Source organism: Neodiprion virginianus, chromosome 5, assembly GCF_021901495.1.
Source record: "Neodiprion virginianus isolate iyNeoVirg1 chromosome 5, iyNeoVirg1.1, whole genome shotgun sequence".
NCBI classification, from domain to species: Eukaryota; Metazoa; Arthropoda; class Insecta; order Hymenoptera; family Diprionidae; genus Neodiprion; species Neodiprion virginianus.
Window position 1 is genome coordinate 1,404,457 of NC_060881.1, and position 22,708 is coordinate 1,427,164.

The 22,708-nt window shown below is 41.9% G+C and overlaps 1 protein-coding gene across 4 annotated transcripts in view; it reads left to right on the plus strand.

Moving 5' to 3' along the window:
- LOC124305937 (phosphatase and actin regulator 1-like) overlaps positions 1–22,708 on the plus strand; it is a 155,740-nt gene that overhangs the window by 66,077 nt on the left and 66,955 nt on the right. For all 4 annotated transcript variants that reach the window (XM_046765973.1, XM_046765970.1, XM_046765971.1 and 1 more), the window contains exons 3-5: positions 9,143–9,307; positions 9,843–9,941; positions 12,222–12,644. In XM_046765973.1, the coding sequence (XP_046621929.1) occupies positions 9,143–9,307; positions 9,843–9,941; positions 12,222–12,644 (687 nt within the window). The remainder of the gene's footprint in view (positions 1–9,142; positions 9,308–9,842; positions 9,942–12,221; positions 12,645–22,708) is intronic.

Consider the following 22,708-nt stretch of genomic DNA (forward strand, 5'->3'; position numbering starts at 1 on the left):
CCGTATCAGCGCCTACAGTACGACATGCCTGCTGACTTTTACCTCGGCGACGACGATCGTATACGACAAACACCGTTAAACGCACACAACGTGGCGTATTGCTATATAGGAGGTGTGGTGGGGAATCAGCTGGGAGTAAACACCGTTTACGTTTAACGTAACTCGCGCAACAACGAGAAGCATACTTCGCTCGCTTTTTCCCCCGCGCCTTCGTTTATGCATACAAGTTACGCATGTTTTGAGCGGGTGCGAGTATTTGCGTTGGCGATTCAATTGTAATCGTAATTCGTTTTTATTATTTATTTAATTATTTACTTATTTTTTTTTTCTTATTATTACGTATCGGGATTGTCAGTTTGCAATCCGTCAAAGTGGTGGGGAAAAATAAAACGAATACATGTCTGCTGAGAAATGATCGTTGACCCTGTTTTTTTTCGAGTTTAGATAGTATAAGAATAGGTATATTGTTCGTTATGTTTCGTTGATTTGTGCGATACCGAGGAATTTGAAAGCCCAAGAATTATGATTTGCTGGTATTAAAATTAAAAGAAACTTGGGTTTTGTGGTGATGAAATTTAGCCGATAAACAGGCTCTGACTTTATGAGGACATTTTTCAATAATAACGCACGATCTTACATTTTTTATTGTTTGTGTTTTTCGGATCTTTGATGTACGATTTTAAGAAAATCTCTACATAACGTACATAATGTATTGACTTGAAGATTTTTATAAATTAAATCAAATGTAATTACGTTGAGAGTAAATATTATGTAATTAAACAGAATATTTTTTGATCCAATTTGATATCTTGTTTATATTACATATGTGAGATAATTTTACAAAAATTTTTCGCAATTGGTTGTAAAACTTTATCTCTTCTAGCATCGGCAGTATAAATTGTTGCACCGCACACTTTTCGATTCTTAAAATTTTTGCCGTAGCATAGTTTTACGCTCGTTTTTTCTCACAGTTAGCTGTTTGTATGATTATAAATATCAACGCGGCTCTCTCGTCGAACACGCCGTGGGATATATTATTATAAATTACATTATTGTATTATTCTTATATCGTACATAATACTGAGTAGAAAGCGTTTATTCCTTGTATTGAGATATTTTCGAACAACGCGTCTCGTGAGAAGATTCAAATTTTAACATTCCTACGGCAATTGCTCGACTCCTCTCGCTGTAACAGACAATAATATGATATGTAACATGTATATATATATATATCCATCGATTGATCAGATATAATTGTAACAGGAATCAAACTCAGCATTCCTGACCTAGATCTGTCAATATCTCTCGGTTTCAAAATTAACCGCGGTACTTAAAACTTGGCACAGTCTTATAAAAATTAACAAACGCTTTCATTCGCGCAGCCGTATATAGTTTATAAAAAAAACGTGATTTCAAATCTCAATCTTTGCGAATTGTTTATCGATCGATCGATTGATTCGTTTAATTTTTTCAAATAGTAATGTAATGTTTTAGAGAGATGAAATATATTAAAATGGAAGGATAATGTATATACGTGTATCCGTGATAATAGTAATAATAGTAATAATAATAATAATGATATTACACTCGTCTCGTTAATTGTGAAATTTGAGAGTTGCCGCATCGCAAGCAGCGGAATGAAATAAATTGAAATTATCATTCGCTCCCGTTGCTCGAGCATCAAATATAATAATAGATGTGTGTTCGTGCAACGTAACGACGCAGAATTGCGGATAAGGACCAGGGTATTATTCTTCGTCGTTTATTGCATCAGCCGCTCGCTCTGATCTTTGCCATTTTAACACGGAAACACGAACGTGTGTGTGTGCGTGTGTATATATACGTATACACATATGTAACATATATGTATGTACATATGTCCGTTAATTACTCGCAATCACGTAACCCGACAAAGACTGGAAACTCGCGTATCGCTCGCGTCTGTTTCTAACAGATCTCTTAGAACGTTCGTAACGTTACCTACATTTGTTCGAAATAATTTACGGTTTGCGCTCGTGCGGAAAAAGACTAAAGAGTAATGGAAGGGAAAAGGAAAGAAAATAAAAATAATAACGAGAAAGAGAAAACAAAATTAAAAAGAAGTGTAAAAAACAGAGCGGAACAGGATCGTGTCAATAGGCACGTTTTCAACGTCACGTTATAATCTCTGCCTCGCGATCGTCAGCAACGCTTTATCATGTTCGCGTTCTTTTTCTAATTGCACACAATTTGTACTGCTAAATTGTACGCGCAAGTAGCCGGTAGTTTGTCACGCGTGTAAAAATCTTTCCGCTCCATGATTTGTGTAAATTTTTTTTTGCTTCTTCAAATTGTTTGAAAGAAAAAAATAACGACAATGACAAAACGACGCGTGAACAAAAACGAAACGTTGAAAATTTCGTTCAATGTTGAGGAAATTTTTTTAAAACAGTGAAGTATGAATACATGTTTCGGTTTGAATTTTTGCAACAGGTTTTCTCGCCGCAAAAAAAAAAAAAAAGAAAAAAAAAAGAAAGAAAAATGATGAAGGGGTAAAAATTTTTTTCTTTTTTCTATTTTCTTTCCTATCGTCATCAATTTCCGAGGGCTTGTTCGTACCTAATATGCAGCATCTTGAGACCAGCGTCTTAAGCTTCGAGAGCTGTTCTTGGATCTGTCTCCCCCCCCTCCCCCTCCCCATTTATCGTCCCAAATCGTTTTTCGCGGCTGTAAAAGATATATGCGAACGAGTCTCGATGATGAAGCTTTTGTGGCCCTCGTGAGTGATTAAGATTGGACGTCAGCGTCGAGAGGAAAGCGTTTTATCTCTCTTCGGTAACCGATTCTCGCATATACTCCGTCTTCTATTTCATTTTAATGTTTATATGTGCTTCGGCTTGTTGCGTTTATTATTGTTGTTGTATATTGAATAATTTATCATCACAGCGCGAGCGTGTAAAGTGATGAATTATTAAAGGGGGAAGCTGTTGTTGGTGAGGGTGAAATATTCAAATCTCAATTCTTTCTATTGCTTTTTACGTATACGTGGGGCTTGTAAAGGGATATGATTAAGTGCAAAAGTTTTCTTTTCACCCTCCGAGTTTACCGGATATCAGCTGGACGTGGTCCTTCACCTTCCCCAACGAGTTGCAGGATCAAAGCGCGTGGAATCAACGGACATTCGATTGATCATGCGAGTTCATTCGTTGTGAAATAAAAACTTCACGCGCTCGTTCGGTTTTAGGTAAATCCAAATTTCACTTTTTAGATTTTCAGAATCAATACCAAAGTCGAAATTTCGAGTATATTTTAACACGTAAAAAGTGATGATGAAAAATGAAACATGATTTTGAGGTTAAAGTTGGCAACGTTACTGTAACGTTTAGGAAAAATCGTTACTCCGTAACTTTAAGATTGTGTAAAATTTAGTAAACATTAACAGAAACGAAAAAATTACTCTCATGTCATGCTGTAAAATTGGCTAACAACGAATGGATACCTGATCTTTCGTTAGTTTAACGTTACTAACTTCAGTCTCTTGTACGCTGAGAGAACTCTTGCGACACGTTCAAGTTGACGCCAATTAACTAACTTACTCCAATCAGATGGTGTGATTATCGAGCGAATTAACATCTAATATCGTTAAATCCGATTTTGTTATCATGATTGTCCCAATTTATAATTTTCTTTTTTTTTTTTTACCCCAATTCGTCAACTTCTTGGCTGTTGCTGGCCATCAATGTTGGGTCAGATCAGGTTGACAACCCGTGGCCAGATAATTGGAGAGAGAAAACAAAGTGCGGTGGCGTAGCCATGGCAACCCCCCATGAACCCTACGCCCTTGCAGTACCACCACCATAGCCTCGTACTCGCGCACCCTAAAGCGCACCCTTTGCTTTTGCTGTCCGTTATATCGCTATCAGCAGTCGCGCGTATTGCCGCCGTCCGTTCTTCCGGCTTGAAAAAGTGGTTGTACGTATATATCCTCGTTATCGCGCGAACGTCATCGTCACCTTCCTCGAGCCTAATCGGTTTCATTTGAAAAAAAAATACCGGTATAGGTAATGGAAAGAAAGAAAATGGTTGTTTTTTTCCCGTCTCGTACAATTTCAGATGTGCTCGGATTGATTTGTTTTTTTTTTTTTGTTTTTCAATCCGACCTCATTTTTGTTTTCGAAGCAATCGCTCGAAATCACGTGACAACAAAATTTTCGACGAATCAGTGACGAACGGGCAACGATATTATCGGCGAATGAAATAACAACGCTTTAGTCTCGGTAAACGGGAGATTAAGATTTTTGAATCGTCAGATTGTTGATTTAACTTCCAGTTGATATTTTCCACACGGGAAAATATCCACCTTTTCTTCCCAAGTCTTCCGGATTTTTTGTTTTTTCCAATAAACTTTGCATCTTCGATAAATCGGAAAAACAAAAAAACTACTCAAAGAACCCGGAATTGGAAAATTATCGAGAAATATTCACATTTTTTTTTTGTTTTTCTTTTTTTTTTCAACCGAACTTACAGCTTGACACAAAAATCGGGATATTATTATTTTCAAAAAAACCGCAGTCTTAAGATTTAGAAAATATACAAACTTTCGGTTCGTTTAAGAACGCGATTTGTCTTCTCGTCAGTATCCTGCAGTGTTTTGATCTTTGGCGCGATGTTTGATAATTGTAGGACAATTAATTCGACAAGGGTTCTATAATATCATTATCCGAGAGTCCTGTTGGTCTAATTCATCATTCTCATCCAGCTCGTCATCCCCCCCCCCCAGAGGTTGTCTATGCGTGTTTGCATATCTCGAATTCACGGTCCAAGGCTAATTATCACGTCGTAAACACCGCGTAATATATATATATGGTAAAGTCGGATGGGAAACCCACACGATGTGTTACCTCGTCCATCCGTCACCTCACCACAAAATATACACCGTGTCATGTAATTAGTATGCAGGAACTATTTTCAAGGAAGTCGTGAAGCCAATTCGATGTTCGGAATTTACCTGAAATATCGATCGATAAAGCTCAAGTTGATTTAATCACGCAAGTCAAAAAAGAACGCTTATATTGGTCGATAAAATATTTAGCTTCAAGTCGTTTTACCAAGATTCATTTTCATATCCGTCAAGAATGTTTGATCGTGACTCATTTCTAGCAGTTTAAGTTTTCCATTAAGCTTGATAGATCTAGACTTTGGATTCTACGTAATTAAAAGTTTTACTCGAGTCTACCGGTTATCAAATTTCAATCGTACCTGAAAATGAGTTTTGATAATAATAAAAAAGAGTATCTAAGCAAGTTGAAAATGGATTAAGAAATTTAGTCTTCGTTCTCAGTGCGGTGATTTTATTATGTAATCCTTTTACGGTGCGGTTGAATTTAAGAGAGGAATTCGAACAACAAAGTCTACTTGAAAATGATAAAAAAGAGTGAAAACAAGTGCCAAAATGCCGATAGCTTTGTTGAAATTTTTTTTTTCGCGTACTCGAACAGTTTTAAGAGAGACGATGCTTAGAGAGGAACCTCTGAAAAGAGCTTCGAAAAGTTCTCGGTATAGTTTGGTGTATAACGTAGGTTGCGAGGAGGGAGAACTCGACGATATTTCATTCCGAGGGGGTGAAGTATGTTCCGCGTCTTGAAACGACAATTTTCCGACACCCGGGGCTAATAACGGGGGCTGAGGGGGTCGGAATGGGGTCGGGGCCTCGAACGTGTCCCGGAGCAATTTTGGTCGACCGTCGTCGTCGTCTGTCGCACAAGGGGGCGAGGCTAACGGGGTGTCTTTCAACCCCAGGAAACGACAACGCGATCCTAAGTGCTGCTTAGAACCCACTGGAATCGAATCTTTCGCCAATTCCGTTCTCCCCACATCCTATTTTTCCCTTCTCTTCCTCACCCGACGACTTCCGGCACGTGAAACGCGTTGCTCGGATCATTTTTACACCGTATGTGTTATTGTATGCGTAACAAGAGGCTTGAGAGAGAGAGAGAGAGAGAGAGAGAGAGAGAGAGAGGGGAGGGTGTTGTGTTAAATGTGATCTCGGTTTGGACAACTTTATCTCTGAAAAAAAAATTAAAAAAAAAAAATACTTCAAGACCTGTCTAATCGAATCAGCGCACCTGCAATCCGGATTCGTAAAAAGATTTTTACGTAGATCACTTTTCTTACTTTGCCTTATTATGAAATAAATTCGTCAACACCCAAAATAAGGACCAACTCCTCATTGCCTTTGGAACTCAACACCCGAAGTTTGCAGACAATGAGGGTAAAATGGGACCGACGAAACCTTTGTTCCGATCGCTTGTTGGGTTTGGTTTGTTAGTCAGCTGGATCTACCTGGATCTTCCTGGATCTTCCTGGATCGTGATGGATTAGGAGAGAAACTTTGGGCCGAGCGCTTGTCTGGGTAGTAATGACCGTTTCGACTTTCCTCAATCGGCAATATGCGGTCCTCGTACACAAGACGACGAATTCTCTCTGAAGTGATATATAGATTGGGAAAATACCGGTTCGATCCTGGTGTAATTATTTATCCGGAAGAAAGAGTTTGGCGTTATTTCGTGTTACCGAAGATATGAGACTTGGCGGTATTCGTCTTACTCGTTCGGATAATTAATTAATCACGGGGCAATTGTTCCGTGAAAATTAGTTCGGCACTTAATCGGTCAACCGAAATGGTATCCAGGAATTCGACGATGAATCTTCGAACGTGACGAGTGCCTGTCGGGGGAAGACATTATTAGAACGTGACCGAATCCCGTGAATTTGACATCGCCAATTCATCTTTTCAGTGTTTCTGAACCTTTTTTCACGTCAAATTAGCGGTCCGTGTACCTCGTTCCCCTTAAATTCTGATCGTTTCTTAGTATTTTGGAAACTGTTTCAGATTTTCTTCAGATTTTCTTCAGCCACTGGTGGAATTTATACAATATCGCAAAACCAATTACGAAAAACGCCAAATTTTCATCGATTCTATGATTCGAAATGTGATTTTTGAACACCACACGACAACGGGAACTCTGTTATTACTATTTTTTTGTTCGCAAGTTTTTACTTATTTCACTGGTGGCTGAAAAAATCTGAAAAAAATGACGATACATGGGTTGCTAATTTGACGTGAAATGCCTATTACATTCAGTTTCTCTCTCAGCTTTCAAAAGCCCTAACCAGCAGCCGTCGACGAATATGGATCATTGTTACAAGCAATTTTATAAAGTCATTACCTGCGTTCGGCCTTTTTCGCAATGTGAAAAGCGATCGAAAGATAAGAGATCGGGGTCCCTTTGTCGGTGTGCACCTTTTGCCTCGAGAATAACGAACTGCTTTGCAGCACGCGCTGTGATTTGTCGCTAAGGCGCGAAATTTCGTTCTAAACGACAATTCGCTGTCGGAAAATTCACGGTGTCGATAAAAGTCCACACCGATTAGTGTAAGATTAAAGATCGTCGTTGTAAATCGTTCGATTCTTGACGCGAAGTCGTCTTAAAATTAACACCAAAATGACGTGGACTTCTGTAGAATGTTTTCGGTGTTACATTCAAAGCAAGATTCTTTTTAACAGTGAATTCTTTCACAAGCTGACCGTTGAATCGCAATTAATCGTCTTATCGTCCTCGAATTGCAATTCATTGTCAGTCATCGGAGTATCGTGCTTATCGTAGATTTACGAATTCAATTTATCGGCCAGCCGTCTTCTCAACAACCTTCGCGTGCTGCGGAACATAACGATCGATGCTTGATCAGAGATCGGCACTTTGGCCGGTGATTAGGATAGTCTCGTCTAGTTTAATCATCGACAATTTAGCCGAGAGACTCTCTATCAATTTTCCCAAATCAGAACAGGAACGGTTTACTTTTTTTAGTCGCACAGTTTTATCAGCTGACTTGTAGATACATTCGACGCAGGGTTTTAGATCTCTGACGATAAGCGTGATCTGTCATCTATTCTAGATCCGCGAGGATGAAGTTGAGTAACTTTACTGTAACTACGCGTGCTTTGGAAAAATCGCTGATTCGCATCTTCGGACGTGTCCAAGATTTAGTAAACCAGTATTTATACAAAGTGTACGATTGATTTGAAAAGTTAACTCTTTGAAATTCAATTTAAAATTAATACCGATACCCGAGTTTTTAATCTTTAGTTTCTTTAGGCAGAGTTTTTCTAGCAGTATGTTGTCGCTACGTGTAATAGAGGATTCTTTTAGCGGATCGTGTATTGATCGTAGAAATTACGTACTCACTCCCGAGTGTAAATTTTGTCCGATGATTGTACAAGATACATAAAACTTCGTTAACACTGACGTGCGAATCAAATTTCATCGCTCGGTTCAAACGGACGTGCAAATTGTGATTCGGACGAGTTCTGAAATTCGACGACGAGAAAAGAGGCACCGAAAAAATGAAGAAATTATTCCGCAAACGTGAACAAACGTCAATGTGATCTAGAAATGTAGCTTCTTCGATTCATGGATCAATTCAATCTTCCTTCAAACTTCGACGCTTACGAGTATCGATTTCGGCAGATTTTTATCCGACGCTATTTCGCGCTTCGTAGTTTCTAGGTCTTGCCGAAAGGGGGTAGCAAAGTTTTAGGGGTTGCGGTGAAAATCGATGAGACGAAAGCTCAAGCTCAACACATCGTGGTTACGTCGGTACAACAAAGATCGCGATTTACCCACCGTAACCCAGGAATAACCGACAGAGTTCCGTCATTTCCGACTCGTCTGAGAACAACGTCGAAAAGGTCGCTGGTTTAGCGATTCTGCGAATCCAGCCATGATAACGCAACCCTTTCGACCCTCGAATCCGCTTCCAGGTGGCGGAAATTTGTATCCACTCAACCATCCGCGCAAATCAAACGTTCTGTCATCGATTTGTTGTCCAATTTTCAATATCAATTTACCAACCCTGCGTGCAACAAATTTATGAAGATTAGATATTTGCGGTATAAGTTGTGATCGATGACTAGTAAAATTCGCATTGGTCGTTTGCACCCTCAGTATTTTGGCTTTCTTTTCTTTTTTCTCTCCATTTCCGACACAGCCAAGGTGGAAGGACTGGAAATAATAATATAAATTATAAGAAATGGTATAATTAGAAAATGCTTATGCCTTGGCTAATTTTTTGTCTATCCATTTTTTTCTTTTTTTGTTTACAGCTAAAAAACAAAATGGCACTGCCTTACGGACGAACAGTCTGGGTTCGGGCGCTCGGACGCCACCGTTGGAAAGAAAAAGCAAGTTCTCGGCATTCGGGAGATTATTCAAACCATGGAAATGGAAACGGAAAAAGAAATCCGACAAGTTCGAAGCTGCCTCCAGATGTAAGTCAACTTATATAGCCGAAATTGAAACACCCTTAAGTGGTAATTTCATAAGCCTCGTTTTATTTGCACTCTAATTTGCTTCTCCGACTCTCGCTTATTTTCTCTCAAGTACCTCCACGTTCTTTTCTTCCGTCTGTTCAACTCTCGAATTGCGATGAGTAAGTTATTCGGGAAAGAAATGACTTTTAAAGTGACAATGTCAAAAGTTTTTTGTTCCCCTCCGTTGCTATTCGGTGTCTTTCTTATCAAACGACATTCGATTTTTACTTTGATTTCCAATGCTTTCATCTTTCCTCGTATCAATTAAACATCCGATACTGTTTTACATTTGCATCCGTTTGTTCGGTCTGAAATTCATCCGACAAGAATTTTTTTCTTCCCTTTTCTCTTCCCTACTTCGCTTCGACGAACAATTTTCTTTGCCAAAATCTTTCATGCTTGAGAATAACCGAGGAAGGTATGTTTCACCGATTTCAAGTGATGATTTTTTCTTACTTTTTCTTTTTTTTTTTTTGTTTTATTAAATCCTCAGCGCTCGAGAGAAAAATCTCGGTACGAGCGAACCGCGAGGAGTTGGTACAGAAAGGAATTCTCTTGCCCGAAAGTCCGTCGTCGCCGATCCCCGAGCACGGTGAGTTGATATGAAAATAAGTGACCAAACGGGCGAAATATTAAAAGGGAAGAAAAATGCTTTCATTCGCAACGCGTCTCTCTCTAGTTGGAAGTCGGAAGCAAGACGATATTTTTATTAATTTTTTTTTTTTACAATAATCAGGTTGACGTAGCAACCAAATTCATTTGATAAACATTCGATCGCTTTTACATGTTTTTTTTTTTTTTTATTTATTACAAATACTCTAACCGAAATATCTCGAAAACTAGAAAAGTTATGAAGCTGTTTTTGGTTTCATTTTGTGGATAGTCAAATTTTCTATAGAAAAAAAAAGATAGAGACTGCTATACACCTAAATGTTCGTCTTGTATTTGATACGATCGTTTGAATTTGAGTGGATTTAATAAATGAACGAAAATGCTTGCTACCTTGTAAGATTTTTTCTCACCCGTCTTCTAAGCAGGTACAAATAATTTCACGTAGTAGTCGGGACGTTTTTTGATGAACATTTCGTTATCTACAAAACGAAACAAGGAACACCTTTTCAACTTGTACAGTTTTACAGAGTTATTTCGGTTGGAGTGTTTGAAAAATTCAAACCTGACGGAGACACCTTTTAGAATTTTATTACCGAGTTCCGATTTCACGAGGCTTCGTTTGAGACTGAAAATTGACTTTTCGAAGGGTACGTTACAAAAAAAAAAAGATAAAAGTTAAAAAAAAACCATTCCAATATACATATCGTAAAAAATCGTAAATATAAGATACGTGGTACAACAGAGCGCTAGTACACGTGTCTATAAAATGTATAGAATAACGAACTGAAAAATCAATTGGTGGTTGAAAAAGCGGCTGCCTTCTTCACCGGCTTTGAACGAGACTGAGAGGCCTCCTTCTAGATGGCATTCACGCGTAGATATACGAAATATTATCAACATTGAGAATGTAGAAATCTGCAACTCGTTGAAACCGTACGGGGTTGGCTGGTTCGATAATAATAGTAATAACAACAACGACTAAAGGAAAAATAAAAAAAGAAAAAGAGGAAGTAGACGCACATAGGACGGACCCCAGAATCAATATTCCCCAGCGTACAATCCTTGCCGTGCTACATGGCGTAGCAACTTTTTTTTTCTTCCAAATTTCCGATTTATTAGATGATAATTTATCGTTGTTCAATCGTTCGATAGAAATATAAAATTCGGATGTAGGTAATCGACAAAAATTGAACGACATTGAAAGAATTCCAAACACGAGCTTCTACGGTACGTAGTAAAAAATGTAGGTATTATCCTTTTTGTGAGAGCGTGTTTTGTGGTATATAACAATAAAAGAGAGTGAGAGAGAGAGAGAGAGAAAGCCGACCTATCTCCGTTTCGTATACTACCAGCACCGGGGGGTCAACGTACTCGTACTTCCTGTCTACGATCTTTACTTCCGTTTGTCGCTAAACATCGAGTAAATTCCCGGTTGAATTCAAACGTGTCTCTCTCTCATTCTTTCTCTCTCTCTCTCTGTCTCTTTCTTTCCCTCTTTATCCGCTTATTATTTATTATAGTTACATATCATGCGGCAAGGTGACTAGAGTCGTCAAATAATCCTGGTTCAAGTTCGAAACTTACGACTCAGAGGAGACGAATAATACTCAATTCTAGAAACGCGTTACGAATAATAATCATAACTATTCAAACGACAGACAAACTGACGGCACCGCCGCCGCTTTTGTTTGACAATTACGTAGGTATCTACAAAAATGTGTCATCGGCGTCCAAGTCTCGGGAACCTTGGTGTCAGTCGCGTGTATTCTTATCCCGAAATATAAAACAAAGAAGAAAAAAAAAATGAAGAATAGAAGATATCTCTGAATTTTTTTGTCTACTGAAATATCCACGAAGTTTTATTTTTTAATACAGAAACAGTTTGACAATATTATTGAATTATAAAGCGTTGGTGTTATCCTTATTATTTTATCCGGTACAAAGGGTCAAGATTATAATCGTAAATTTCGCAATTTATTCGGTGACTGGGTAGGAGAAAGGATTTATTAATTATAAGCCCGAAGTATATGTATAACCGTATATCGCCGAGCTTAGAAACTCCGCTGCGACTGAAAGCTTTATAAACCCTTGTTTTAATTTCGTCACGTTGCAATTACCGTTGTACGTATATTATTTACGTAAACCGGAACGATATTTCAGTCTCGTTAAAAAGACGAGTCAGCCGCAGGTTACCACGGTTCATCGAAACTCGTTATCGAAAGTCGTACAAACGTTTGATTTTTGTTTTATAAATGATCAGGTCCAGCCGGTGATCCAGGCATCATACAGCTACCTCCTTCCACGCTGTCGCAGCAGCAGCAACAGTTGCAGCAACAACTGCAACAGCACCATCAGCAGCAGCAGCAGCAGCTGCAGCAACAACAACAACAACAGCAGCAGCAGCAGCAGCAGCAGCAGCAGCAGCAGCAGCAACAACAACAACAACAACAACAACAACAAAATTCCCACGGAACGCCGGCGTCAACGCCGAACTCCGGTGGGTCTTCCGTCCATCACCAACAGAACCAGCAGAACCAGAGTTCGCAGTCCGGTACACCGACTCCAACAACAGCGAACCCGCCGTCCTCCATCGATGGTCAACCCTCGTCCCAGCCGTCCCCGCGGCCATCGCCGCTCACCCCGTGCCTCCAATCATCGGGGCAGCTCAACGGCAACACGCAAGGTGAGTGCCGATCGAAGAATCGAACCATGCCCTTCTCCAAGCGTTGGTCTCTCGTCGATTTTTTTTTTTTTTTTTCGGAAAGACAGAGCGCGAGACGAGGATCGCTATAAACGTCCTTGTATAACTGATCGCGAGAGAAAAGTGTGATTAAAATTGTGTTCGACGTTGAATCGAGGTCGCCGTGATCATGAAAATGGTAACAAAGGTTAGCAATTTTTGGCTACAAGTCAAACCTCGAATAAAGTTAAGGTTGAAGAGGTAAACAACCATAACCATGTTGGGTTGTCTGTGTATCATACCTTTTTTTTTTCTCTCTCTCGGACTTATAGAGACTCTCGGTTTTGTAAGAACTACTATTGTAATCCCCTTCTCTCAAAGCAGCTTATATTCCAGTAAGTAGAGCTAGTGAGTAAACTTATCCAACGCGAGGTTGGATTTAGCCTATCTTTGTACGAACCTCGTGGTATTTCATTTCGTTCCTTGGTCCAGTCAGACTACACTATTTTCGTTGCGTGTTGAACTCTCGAGGAGTTCTTTGGTGGACGATACTGATTAATTTTGCTCTAAGCATCGTCCAATTCGACCCAATTGTACCAAAGTGTATATATACGTATATATATGTACATCCATCATCTCGAGCCAATTTGTGCTAAGGGGGGTAAATCCGGGGGGATATTAGATCTCGCATGGCGTACAGCCGCGGCTGGAAGACGAGTTATTACATCAACGTCCGACTTCCCATTCACGTTCAGACTGCGTACCTGCCTTATACGTGCGGATGATCGTCTCGACTTACCGCCGCGAGATCACACAGGGAAAATTGGTTTCCAACATTCGACGAGCAGAGTCAGCCTCTCTTGGGCAGTTTTTTTTCTTTTTCTATTTTTTTATTTATTTTTTATTTTTTTTATTTTTTTTTCTCTCTGTCTTTGGAGAGTGTTTCAACCGCGAAACTCGAGTTCACGGTGGTTCGTCTTCTTTGCGTACTGCAGAGAATTGTCTTACGAGTGGTGGAAATGCTCGTCTGAGTACCTGGTGCACCGCTACTAGCTACCCAAGAATGAGGGAGAGTCCGACTTGCGCCGTACGATTTTAGTCGACTTCTCGTTTTTCTTCATTTTCTAATTTTCTCATTCCTCGCACCGTCTGACTTATTCCTCTTTTTTTTTTTTCTTATCTTCTTCTGCTGGTGGCTTACAAACAGAGGCTAGTTAGAATCTCATTACGGCTAGACGAATGAATCCTGATGCAGTGCTTCCATTTTTTCTTAAAGTTATGCTCGACCTTAACGTTCAACGAGTCTTATTATCAACTCGACTAATGAATGCCAATTATGTTACGCATGTATGTGGATTAATCTACGTCTGATATCCATTTTAAATTCTCGCAGTCTGAAATGAACGTCAATTAATCACCATCGGTACCCCAGAGTCTTGAAATTTGTACGTGAAAATTTTTTTAGAGAGCTCAACTGGGGATCGAAGAACAAAAGAAAAATAAACCATCAAATATATTTGAGTTGAATAGAAATCGAAGAAAAAGTCCTTGTTTCTCTTTTGTAGAGCATTCAATCGAATCCAATAAGTTTAAACTCTGGAAACTACGAAGTGAATTGCCGACAACTTTTCTTCTTTGCGTTCTTTGGTTGGTTGGTTTCCGGTAGTGAAGTTCACCGGCAAAGCACTGATCGTAGCAAAGAAAATGTACGATCTATGTATACAGAACGACACTGATCAAATTTTATACGTTCTATCTAGCTTGAGCAATACCGTTGCCGTAAACGTCGCAAGAGCTTTTCTCGTTCTCTCAAATAAGCTTTAAACACTTGAGAAATATAGTATGAGTAGACATTTGTTTTGATCACCGGACTCCTCGTATCACCGTCTATCACGCTGCTGTTATAAGGTTATCGGGTTTCCCCAGCGTTGGTTAAACCGAAGCCTCAAAAAGTCTCCCTATTTTATCCGCATCATTCTTAATGCCACACGTTACGAGAACCCGACTATGTAATCAGAGTGAGCTGACCTTCTCTTGGAGACGTGATATACCTACTCTTTGGTTTTAGATGGGCAGATGCCATTTTATATTCGCCGTGATACGGAAAGTAAGATTTTAGTGTGTTAAAAAAACGTTGGATTGTTTTGCCACTGAAACATTGCAAAGGTAAATAAAAATGATAAACATTTTCGTGGCAAGAGTTCTGGTTTCAGGAAAGAAAACTTGAACGAACTTACCGCAAATATTGTACAATATTACAAATATGTACACGATGATAAGATACAGCTTGAGGAATCAGGTCGTACTATTCGTCACAAAGCGTCGTCACTCGTAAGGAAAAAGGATTTCCTTCGAGCTGAAATACTTCTCTAATGGAAGAACTCGAGAATGCCTTCGATTTATGGATCGGAGCAACGCCCAGGTGGGAATAGGAAGATCGTGTTTCACGTAAACGTTTAGAAAATGTAGCGGGTTGTATGACTACTGACATTTGCCACCACGTTGGTTAAAAGACGTTTGTTTTATCCGAGAGGAGGGAGAAATACGGGATACGTGTAACGGTACAGGACATGTGCTGTGAACGACGACGTGTGAAACTCATTCGTTTATTATATAACGCGTCTAAATTAATCCCGAGTTAATTAATTCTCCTTGCGAGCTGCTTTCGCACCTAACGCGAAACAGCAGCTGTTGTGCAGACGTCTCAGCCTAACGAACATTGACGGGGACTTTGCGAGATGCCTGTTTTCCCGGAGTCGACGTTCGCCTTTATGTTTCCTGGGGAGCATTTTTTGTCCGGAAACGGTTTTCAGCTTTAAACATGAAAAATATGAGTGCGTTTTGCGGTACGCCCGGACCATGGGATAAAAGCGATGCTGAACGGTACTCCTGGATATCGACCCCCTTTTTTCCGAGACACGAAGGCACGAATGGTCTGCCAGGCAAACCCTGACTATCTTTAACGCCGCAAACGCCAACTCCGCCAGCTAGTCCACCTCCTCCACTCTACCAACCGCAAACCAACCCCTCGAGGAGCTAAAAGAACAGCTGCGAGCTGCAAAGACTACGGACAATTAGCAAGCGGCAGTCAATCCCTTCTGATGGTCTCCAGTGGTCCTGGAAATGTCCTTGAATTTTGCTTGTGTCCTAAAAGTATTCTATTTTTAATTTCCTTGAATAACCTGAAAATGTGCTGGAGATATCCTTGCATTTTTTTTACAGACTTTTTACTGCATACCGTGACTTCTGCAGGTTCTCACCTTGTTTGATTTTATCGTTTTGATCGAAGTACTGTTTCGAGTCGACAGCTATGACGGTTGGTTGCGTCTCGGAAACCTGGACTGCTGCAAAGCGTGTTGCGTAGCTATTGCTGCCTGGGAGCTCTCGAGCCTAGGGTTTCTCTTCTGGCCTCGATATCGATCACCCATTGCACCCAGTTTCATGGCACGTAACGTTCGCATTCCTAGGCGGCTCGAGTTCGGTTCCATCATCGTCAGTTTCCGTCAGTCATCCGACAGTTGAAGTTCGCCTTTGATTTGCGGAATTCATTCCATTATAAGTCACAATGATTTTTTTCCACCCGAACAAACGTTGTGGCGAAAACTTGTAAGATTGGCGGATGTATGAAAGAGGGCTTTGCGGACCTGAGCGAAAGTCGTTGCCTGTTGATGGTTTAGTTGGCTTCAATTTAATCAACCCCCTATAAAGCTTCGATCGATATCCCTGACAGGATTACCATTAAACTTTGCACTTTTCCACTAGCTGCAGAGTTGCAGCCTTGGCATCTGACGTAACAAATCGAACGCCTTCAGCTTCGACCTCTAAAATATTGTCGAGGTGCAACTTCAGCTGTCATTTTCTTCTTCGTAGCACGCAGGCGGTGAGGTGTCATATTTTTATTTAAACGTCAGAGAACCCACGCTGCTTGAGAGTTTTTCGAATCACTCCGGAAGAGAAGATTTGCTCGCATGACTTTCGGCCGAGGTCATCAACGCGGTGAATTGACTCGAACCCCTTATTACTGGAAGGACAAGGGCTTCTTTGAGAGTAGTTGATCAGGTGATCAAGGCTTCGTGACTCCCTACCACACCGGTACCCTTGACGAATGTACTCAAGCGTGCGGAGGCGCTTTGAACCTTATTCGGGGTCCAGAAGGGTCTCGAACCTGGTGGATGGCTGGATGGGGAATCGATGCTGGAGACAATCGAGGAGAGAAATTCCCGCGCAAATTGTTACTCAGACGTTCGAGATGTCGAATATGGGGTCGCCTTTAACGATGCTTTTTCTTCTTCTTTTTCTTCTCTTTTTTTCGTTTTATCCTTACATATTTTTCCGGGACTCGTGACTGAACATAAATACCTCGGGGCAAAATGAGGGATCGGTTTGAATGACCGTCTGGGGCGACGTATTTTCTAAATCGGGACTTTCGTAATCCTTGTTCAACCCGTGCGAGCCTCTCCCTGGATGAAAATAACAACGGTTATACGACTCTGCCGAAAAGAACAACTGCAATAGCCACCTTGGGGAAAACAGAATTGTGTAAGCCCCCTCCGCCGTCCAACATTTTTATAATTTTGTTTTTTCGTTTCTTTACGTCACACGCCTTTCTCCCCCTACTTTTTCTCTCATCTTTACTCCATCCAGACACGCGCGTCGCTCTTCTTTCCCACGAGCATGAGAAGGAAGAGCCGCTTCAAGTGGCCGCGCGGAAAAATGGAAGTGAAACGCGAGGAGCGAGGTCGATACACATTAAAAAGTAAAGTTCCTAGTTACAGCCCTGCCTCAGGTGCAAAGGTCTCAACGTCTCGAGCAGGCCAAGAGTATGGGAAAAATGATGATCCGCTACTTCTTTAGTTACTCCATTCGTAAGGAATTCTTCGAGACATCGTTTCTTGGGTATAAAGAGATCACTTCCTGTCGTAAGAAAAAAGTTGCGTGTATTGGGTACAACTTGCGGTCGATAATTCGCCGGTCAATTTCAGAAGCGGAAATCAGCGTCGCGCGGGCAATTTACACTTCGCGACTAATTCTTCCGAGAGCTCCTTGATAGTTCACCACTTCATCGACCTCGGTGTTCCCAAGAGTGTCGCGTGCAGGTGGCCAGAAAATTTAAAGAACCCTGGCATTGAATGTAGTGCCGTTATTTTATCCCCGACTTTTCTTCCCTTGATCCGGTTGTTGTTTATTTCCTGGTGGCTCTAATTCCCCGAGAGATGTTTCGCCCTTTGCTCGATGATTCGACCGAGTCGAGACGTTTCCCTCGTCCTAACGACGGGCAAACAGTAATCTCGAAACACAAACATAACGACAAGTGTGGGGGGAACGGGAATCTCGCGTCGTTTCCTGCTGCGCGCCCCTCGGCCATATTTCCTTGCAAAAATCACCTCTCTCACCTCCGACGAGCCAGATGTACTTCCGGGAAAATAAAACTCGGCCTCCACCTTCGTCCTTCATTTCTTCCGGCAGAAAAGGTGAACCGCGAGCTCCACCCTCCGACTGCCAGACGCGAAACAAGTTTTGAATTTATGCCGCTTGTTCGAAACTCTGGAGGGTACGAGAGCTTGGCTAGAGACGACATTCGCGACTCTAAAATCCATTTTTCCTCTTTCTCGATAATTCTCAACCCGCGTCCATGCAAATGACCCGCGAAATTTTCTCAGCATTCTCACATGTGTATCTTCATCATGTATGCATCCCATTATATTATTTTCTTATTCTTTACTTTTGGCCAATATGCAAAACGTGCTTTCCGGATCATTGATCCCGAATTGGTTTACTTGTGCACAGCTACGTGCCGTGTCATAACCATGAACGGAAAAACCAGTCTAGCTTACGTGCAGCATTGACAGACAGCTGCGCGAGGCAGATAGGTAGATGCATAATATACGAGATCCCACGAAAATATTCCATACGAAAATGTAGGTAGGTAGATCTGGGAGGGGATCCCATCCGGCGCTGCTCAGAGCTGGTCAAAAAGCTTTCATACAAATTGCTCCATTCTGGACGCTGCATACGGGATGGACACAACCGCCAACCGCATGCGCACTATAGGTTCTCATTGAAACCGCACATGAGTACGAGATTTTTGAGGCAATTATCGGGTGCAAGCTTTGACTTTGGCGAGGTGAGCTTTAATTCCAAGCTTCACTTTTAGTTATCATTTTTGTTTTTTTCTCTCTTTCCCCACTTCCTTGGATTTTACCGAAACCTGCAGTGTAAAACGTGACCCAGATCTCGTGCTCGATATTTGTTTCTCGCAATTGCGGGTTGGTAACGGGTGGACTTGAGAAGTTTCACTCAAGTTCCGTACGCTTTACGTAGAGGATATTCGTTAACCCCGTGTATGTGCTACACTTGACATAATTTTCTCCGCATAGACTTTGCGCCTGGTTTTTTTTATGTGCTTTGGAATGTTTTAGCTACGTTCTCCCCTTCTCCACTTTGATGTCCTTCGCTGTGTGACCGCTCTCACTCAACTTTGGGCTTCGTAGCTTTTCATGAGAAATAACTCTTCACCCCTTATAAAAAGAAACTCTGACTGTAAATATCAATAAAACTGCCAATCCACTATATCCGAAAAAGAAGAAGAAGAAGAAGAGGAGGAGGAATAGGAAGCCTTAAAGATCAACGTGAACATTCGCCTTCGTTTCATTTATACCCACTCTTTTAAGCTCCCTGAACTTTTTACTTGAGTATGACGATATTCTACAGTAGATACTGAAATATAAGGTGGCCGTAGTACCTAAAGGCACTGCATCTCTCTCGGTCATGAAAAGTATCGCCGTATCGAATGATTGCGGTCACCATTCCAATTGTCAGCTTTCTAAAACACTGCATTGAACAATTTGATTTTCAATCAATTCCCTCTCAATTAATCGATTCGTGATTAAAATCTGGCTTCGTGCAAATTTCGCTGATGGATATTCGATATTTGGTGCACACCTTGTCTACTGTTTAAAAGTGAGTGTTGACCAAAGTCGTAGGGTACATTTCCCGCGTGAAGAATCGCGATATGAAGAGTACATGAGGAACAGAAACAAAAACGATTGGATTGACAAAACTTGTCACAGTAATCGTACGCATTAAGTTTACTTTTGCACCGAAGTGTCATTGGTTGCAGGAACGCTTAAGATCGACTAATCAATGATCTTGCAATGTGATTTTTAGAAAGTTTTTTCACTGCCGCCTTATACTCCCTCCACTCTCTTCGATGCATACGGAACACCGGTGCCATATTATTTCAGGCAGCTATTTGTTTACATGTTATTTGGTCTGCTTGCGTAGTCTCCGTGAAACGCGAGTCCATATGAGCGCTGATATCGACAGAGTCAAAGTACGACCCTGCAGACTGTGGCGATATTGTGATAGGCGAGAGGGTTGAAGTCAACACTCGAGGGTAAGGAAGAAAGGAAGGAAGGAAGGCGGGCAGGCTGCACGCGGCATCGAGTTATTCGAGGTTCGACGTACTTCCCCGTAACGCACACCCCCGACAGCCGGGTGATCGTGGCGTGTCGGTGAGCCTATCGGAGGCAGAATCCAGCGAGCCGGGCTGGAAGGCACCGCGACGGCGACGGCGCCCCGACGCCAGTCGTTAGCCGACCTCCACGCGCCGCGTACCCTCACCCCGAGTCACGGTGCGGATACGAAACAGGAGAAGTTCGCCTTCTGCGCCATCCGCGATCCGCATCATCGTCATTGCCGTCGTTGTCTTTCCTCGCCGTTGGTTGTCGCCCTTCTTTCTCCCTTTCTCTCTCTCTCTCTCTCTCTCTCTCGAGCCCAGCTCGTCTCTATCCTCCACCACCCACCCCTTGGTCAACCCTGATCGCTGCACCAGCCGCGCCCCCGCGCAGCAGCGACACCTTGCCTCCTGCCGATTGAACCGCCATGTGTCGTTGTCCTTTCGTCAACGTCGCACGTGACAACCGTGGACTCTCACAAGCTGCGTAGCTTGTGCGCCGACCGGCAATCGGCCATCTTGAATCAGCCAACCAATCGCAGCCCTTTTTTCGAAACTCATTCACTCACCGGCTCTTCAATTATCGTTCTGGAAACGAGCCACACGCTTCTTTCGACCATCTGTTTTACGGGTCGGAAAAAGGTTCTTGGCAATATCAGCAACGCGTTTAACGTTTCGGATTCCATTCATTTTGTTCAGTCTCGTCGATCAATGACCGAGAAACGTGTACAACCCGATATCTTTAACGAAGTTCGATTCGTTAGCGACACTCTGCACCGTCCAATCGCGTTTTAATGGTCTTCCTCGGTTTCGAGACTGCCTTTAATCTTCACGGTTCCATTAGCTACTTGTGCAATGTTAAGCTACCCTCCAACCACCCTCGATTGCTGATGCTGCCCAGAGTCGTAACGTATTTTCACTGATTCCTTATTCGTTATTTAGTCAGACGTGAGTCGTGTGGCGTGGCGGGGTGATCGGATGTCAAACAAATCAGTTCATATCCAATCGACGTTAGACCGAATTAACATCATTTCCGTGCAGGTGAATGTTCAGCAGTCGGTGGTGATTTTGTACGATCAGTTATAGACCTAAGAGCGTTTTTGTTGCGAACAAGTGCACGTACCTTGTTGGTGGTGAATGGTTGTACGTGATCATCCAATGCTCGGCAATCAATCGATGTGTACTGTAGTTATGAACCGGTGAACACGTGTGCGACGCGTTCAACCTGTGATCCGAAAAACCGGTCGAGTGGTGGTTGACGATGTTTGTTGATTAACCAAGTGGACGTCATGACACCGCCCGGAACACTGGACAACAGCCAACATCGTACAGCCAGCGTTCCAGCTACGCTGCGCAGTCTGTGATACACGTTCATGTCGTATCTCCCATGGTTGCTGCACCCAGTCGTTGACCTCCCCACTATACGGAAAAACTGTGATGTTTGATGCTGCAGTGGTGCTTTATGCGGCGCAGAAAAGGTTCGGCGTTGTGCTGATTTTTTTCCATGCATGTTGGACTTGTTAAACAAGCGGCCTCGGTGTTTACTGGTTCACCAGGGATTTTACCCTCATCTTTGACTTTCCTCCGAAACAATCCGTTACTTTGTACGTACGATGCGTTGCTACCTACAATTAGGCGAACATTTGCAAACCCGGTAGCGGATCCGGGTTCGCGTTATTGCCCACTCGCGTGACTATGGCACTGATACTACATTTCACTCCGATGTGTTGCGATAGTGAATTTGAATTGCACCTCGTGCCTACGTGGAATTACTGGCTTTCCTATACCCTCGTTTGCTCGCTTTGTGCATATTTACCCGGCAATGCCGCCGTCGATCGATTCACTTCTCGACAATTATCGGTTCGGTATATTCACCTTGTGTTTTACTTTCGTACGTTCCGAGTGCTCGTCGTTGCCACCGCGATTATTATGCATACCCGCAACTCTGCGCAGCACACAATCCGCATTTGCATACTGAAAATCCTCCTCTGCCGATGGATGTGTACGGTAATCTACAAGTGTGACATAAATTTGGCACTTCGTGGAGATGCTCACACTCTCTCCCCCTCTCTCTCTTTCATGGGCGTGTAACAGGTACAATCGGACGACAGGTTTACGGTAGGGTTGTGAAAACCAGAAAACGTCGCAAACTGCGACATTTTAATTCACGATGTTGCAACCATTACGCTAAATTACTTTCTCTCTTATTCACCATTTTCATTCCATCCGTTTAATCGGCATGACCTGGAATAGATTCCGTACAGATCAGCCAGCTGTGAAATTGATCATTTCGCACTGCCAAGCAATTCCGATTATTGGAGAATCGTTTAAAATCGTCTTGTGCAGTCAAAGAAAAAGAAGTGAGGAATTTTCTTTTGGGTGTAAAAAGGATTATTTTTACGGTCGTTCGAAACGTTTTCAGGATACGCGTAAAGCAACGACGACGTTGACTGTAAATTAAACGGATAACCTGAAAGAGATATTTTGGACATTGCGTGAGAGAGCTTTTGTACAACGATAAAGGATCTACGGTGGATGGTTTAAAATTGAGATGTGATTTATAAGAGATGACAAACCTATAATGTATAAGTTACACGACCACTGCGAGTGT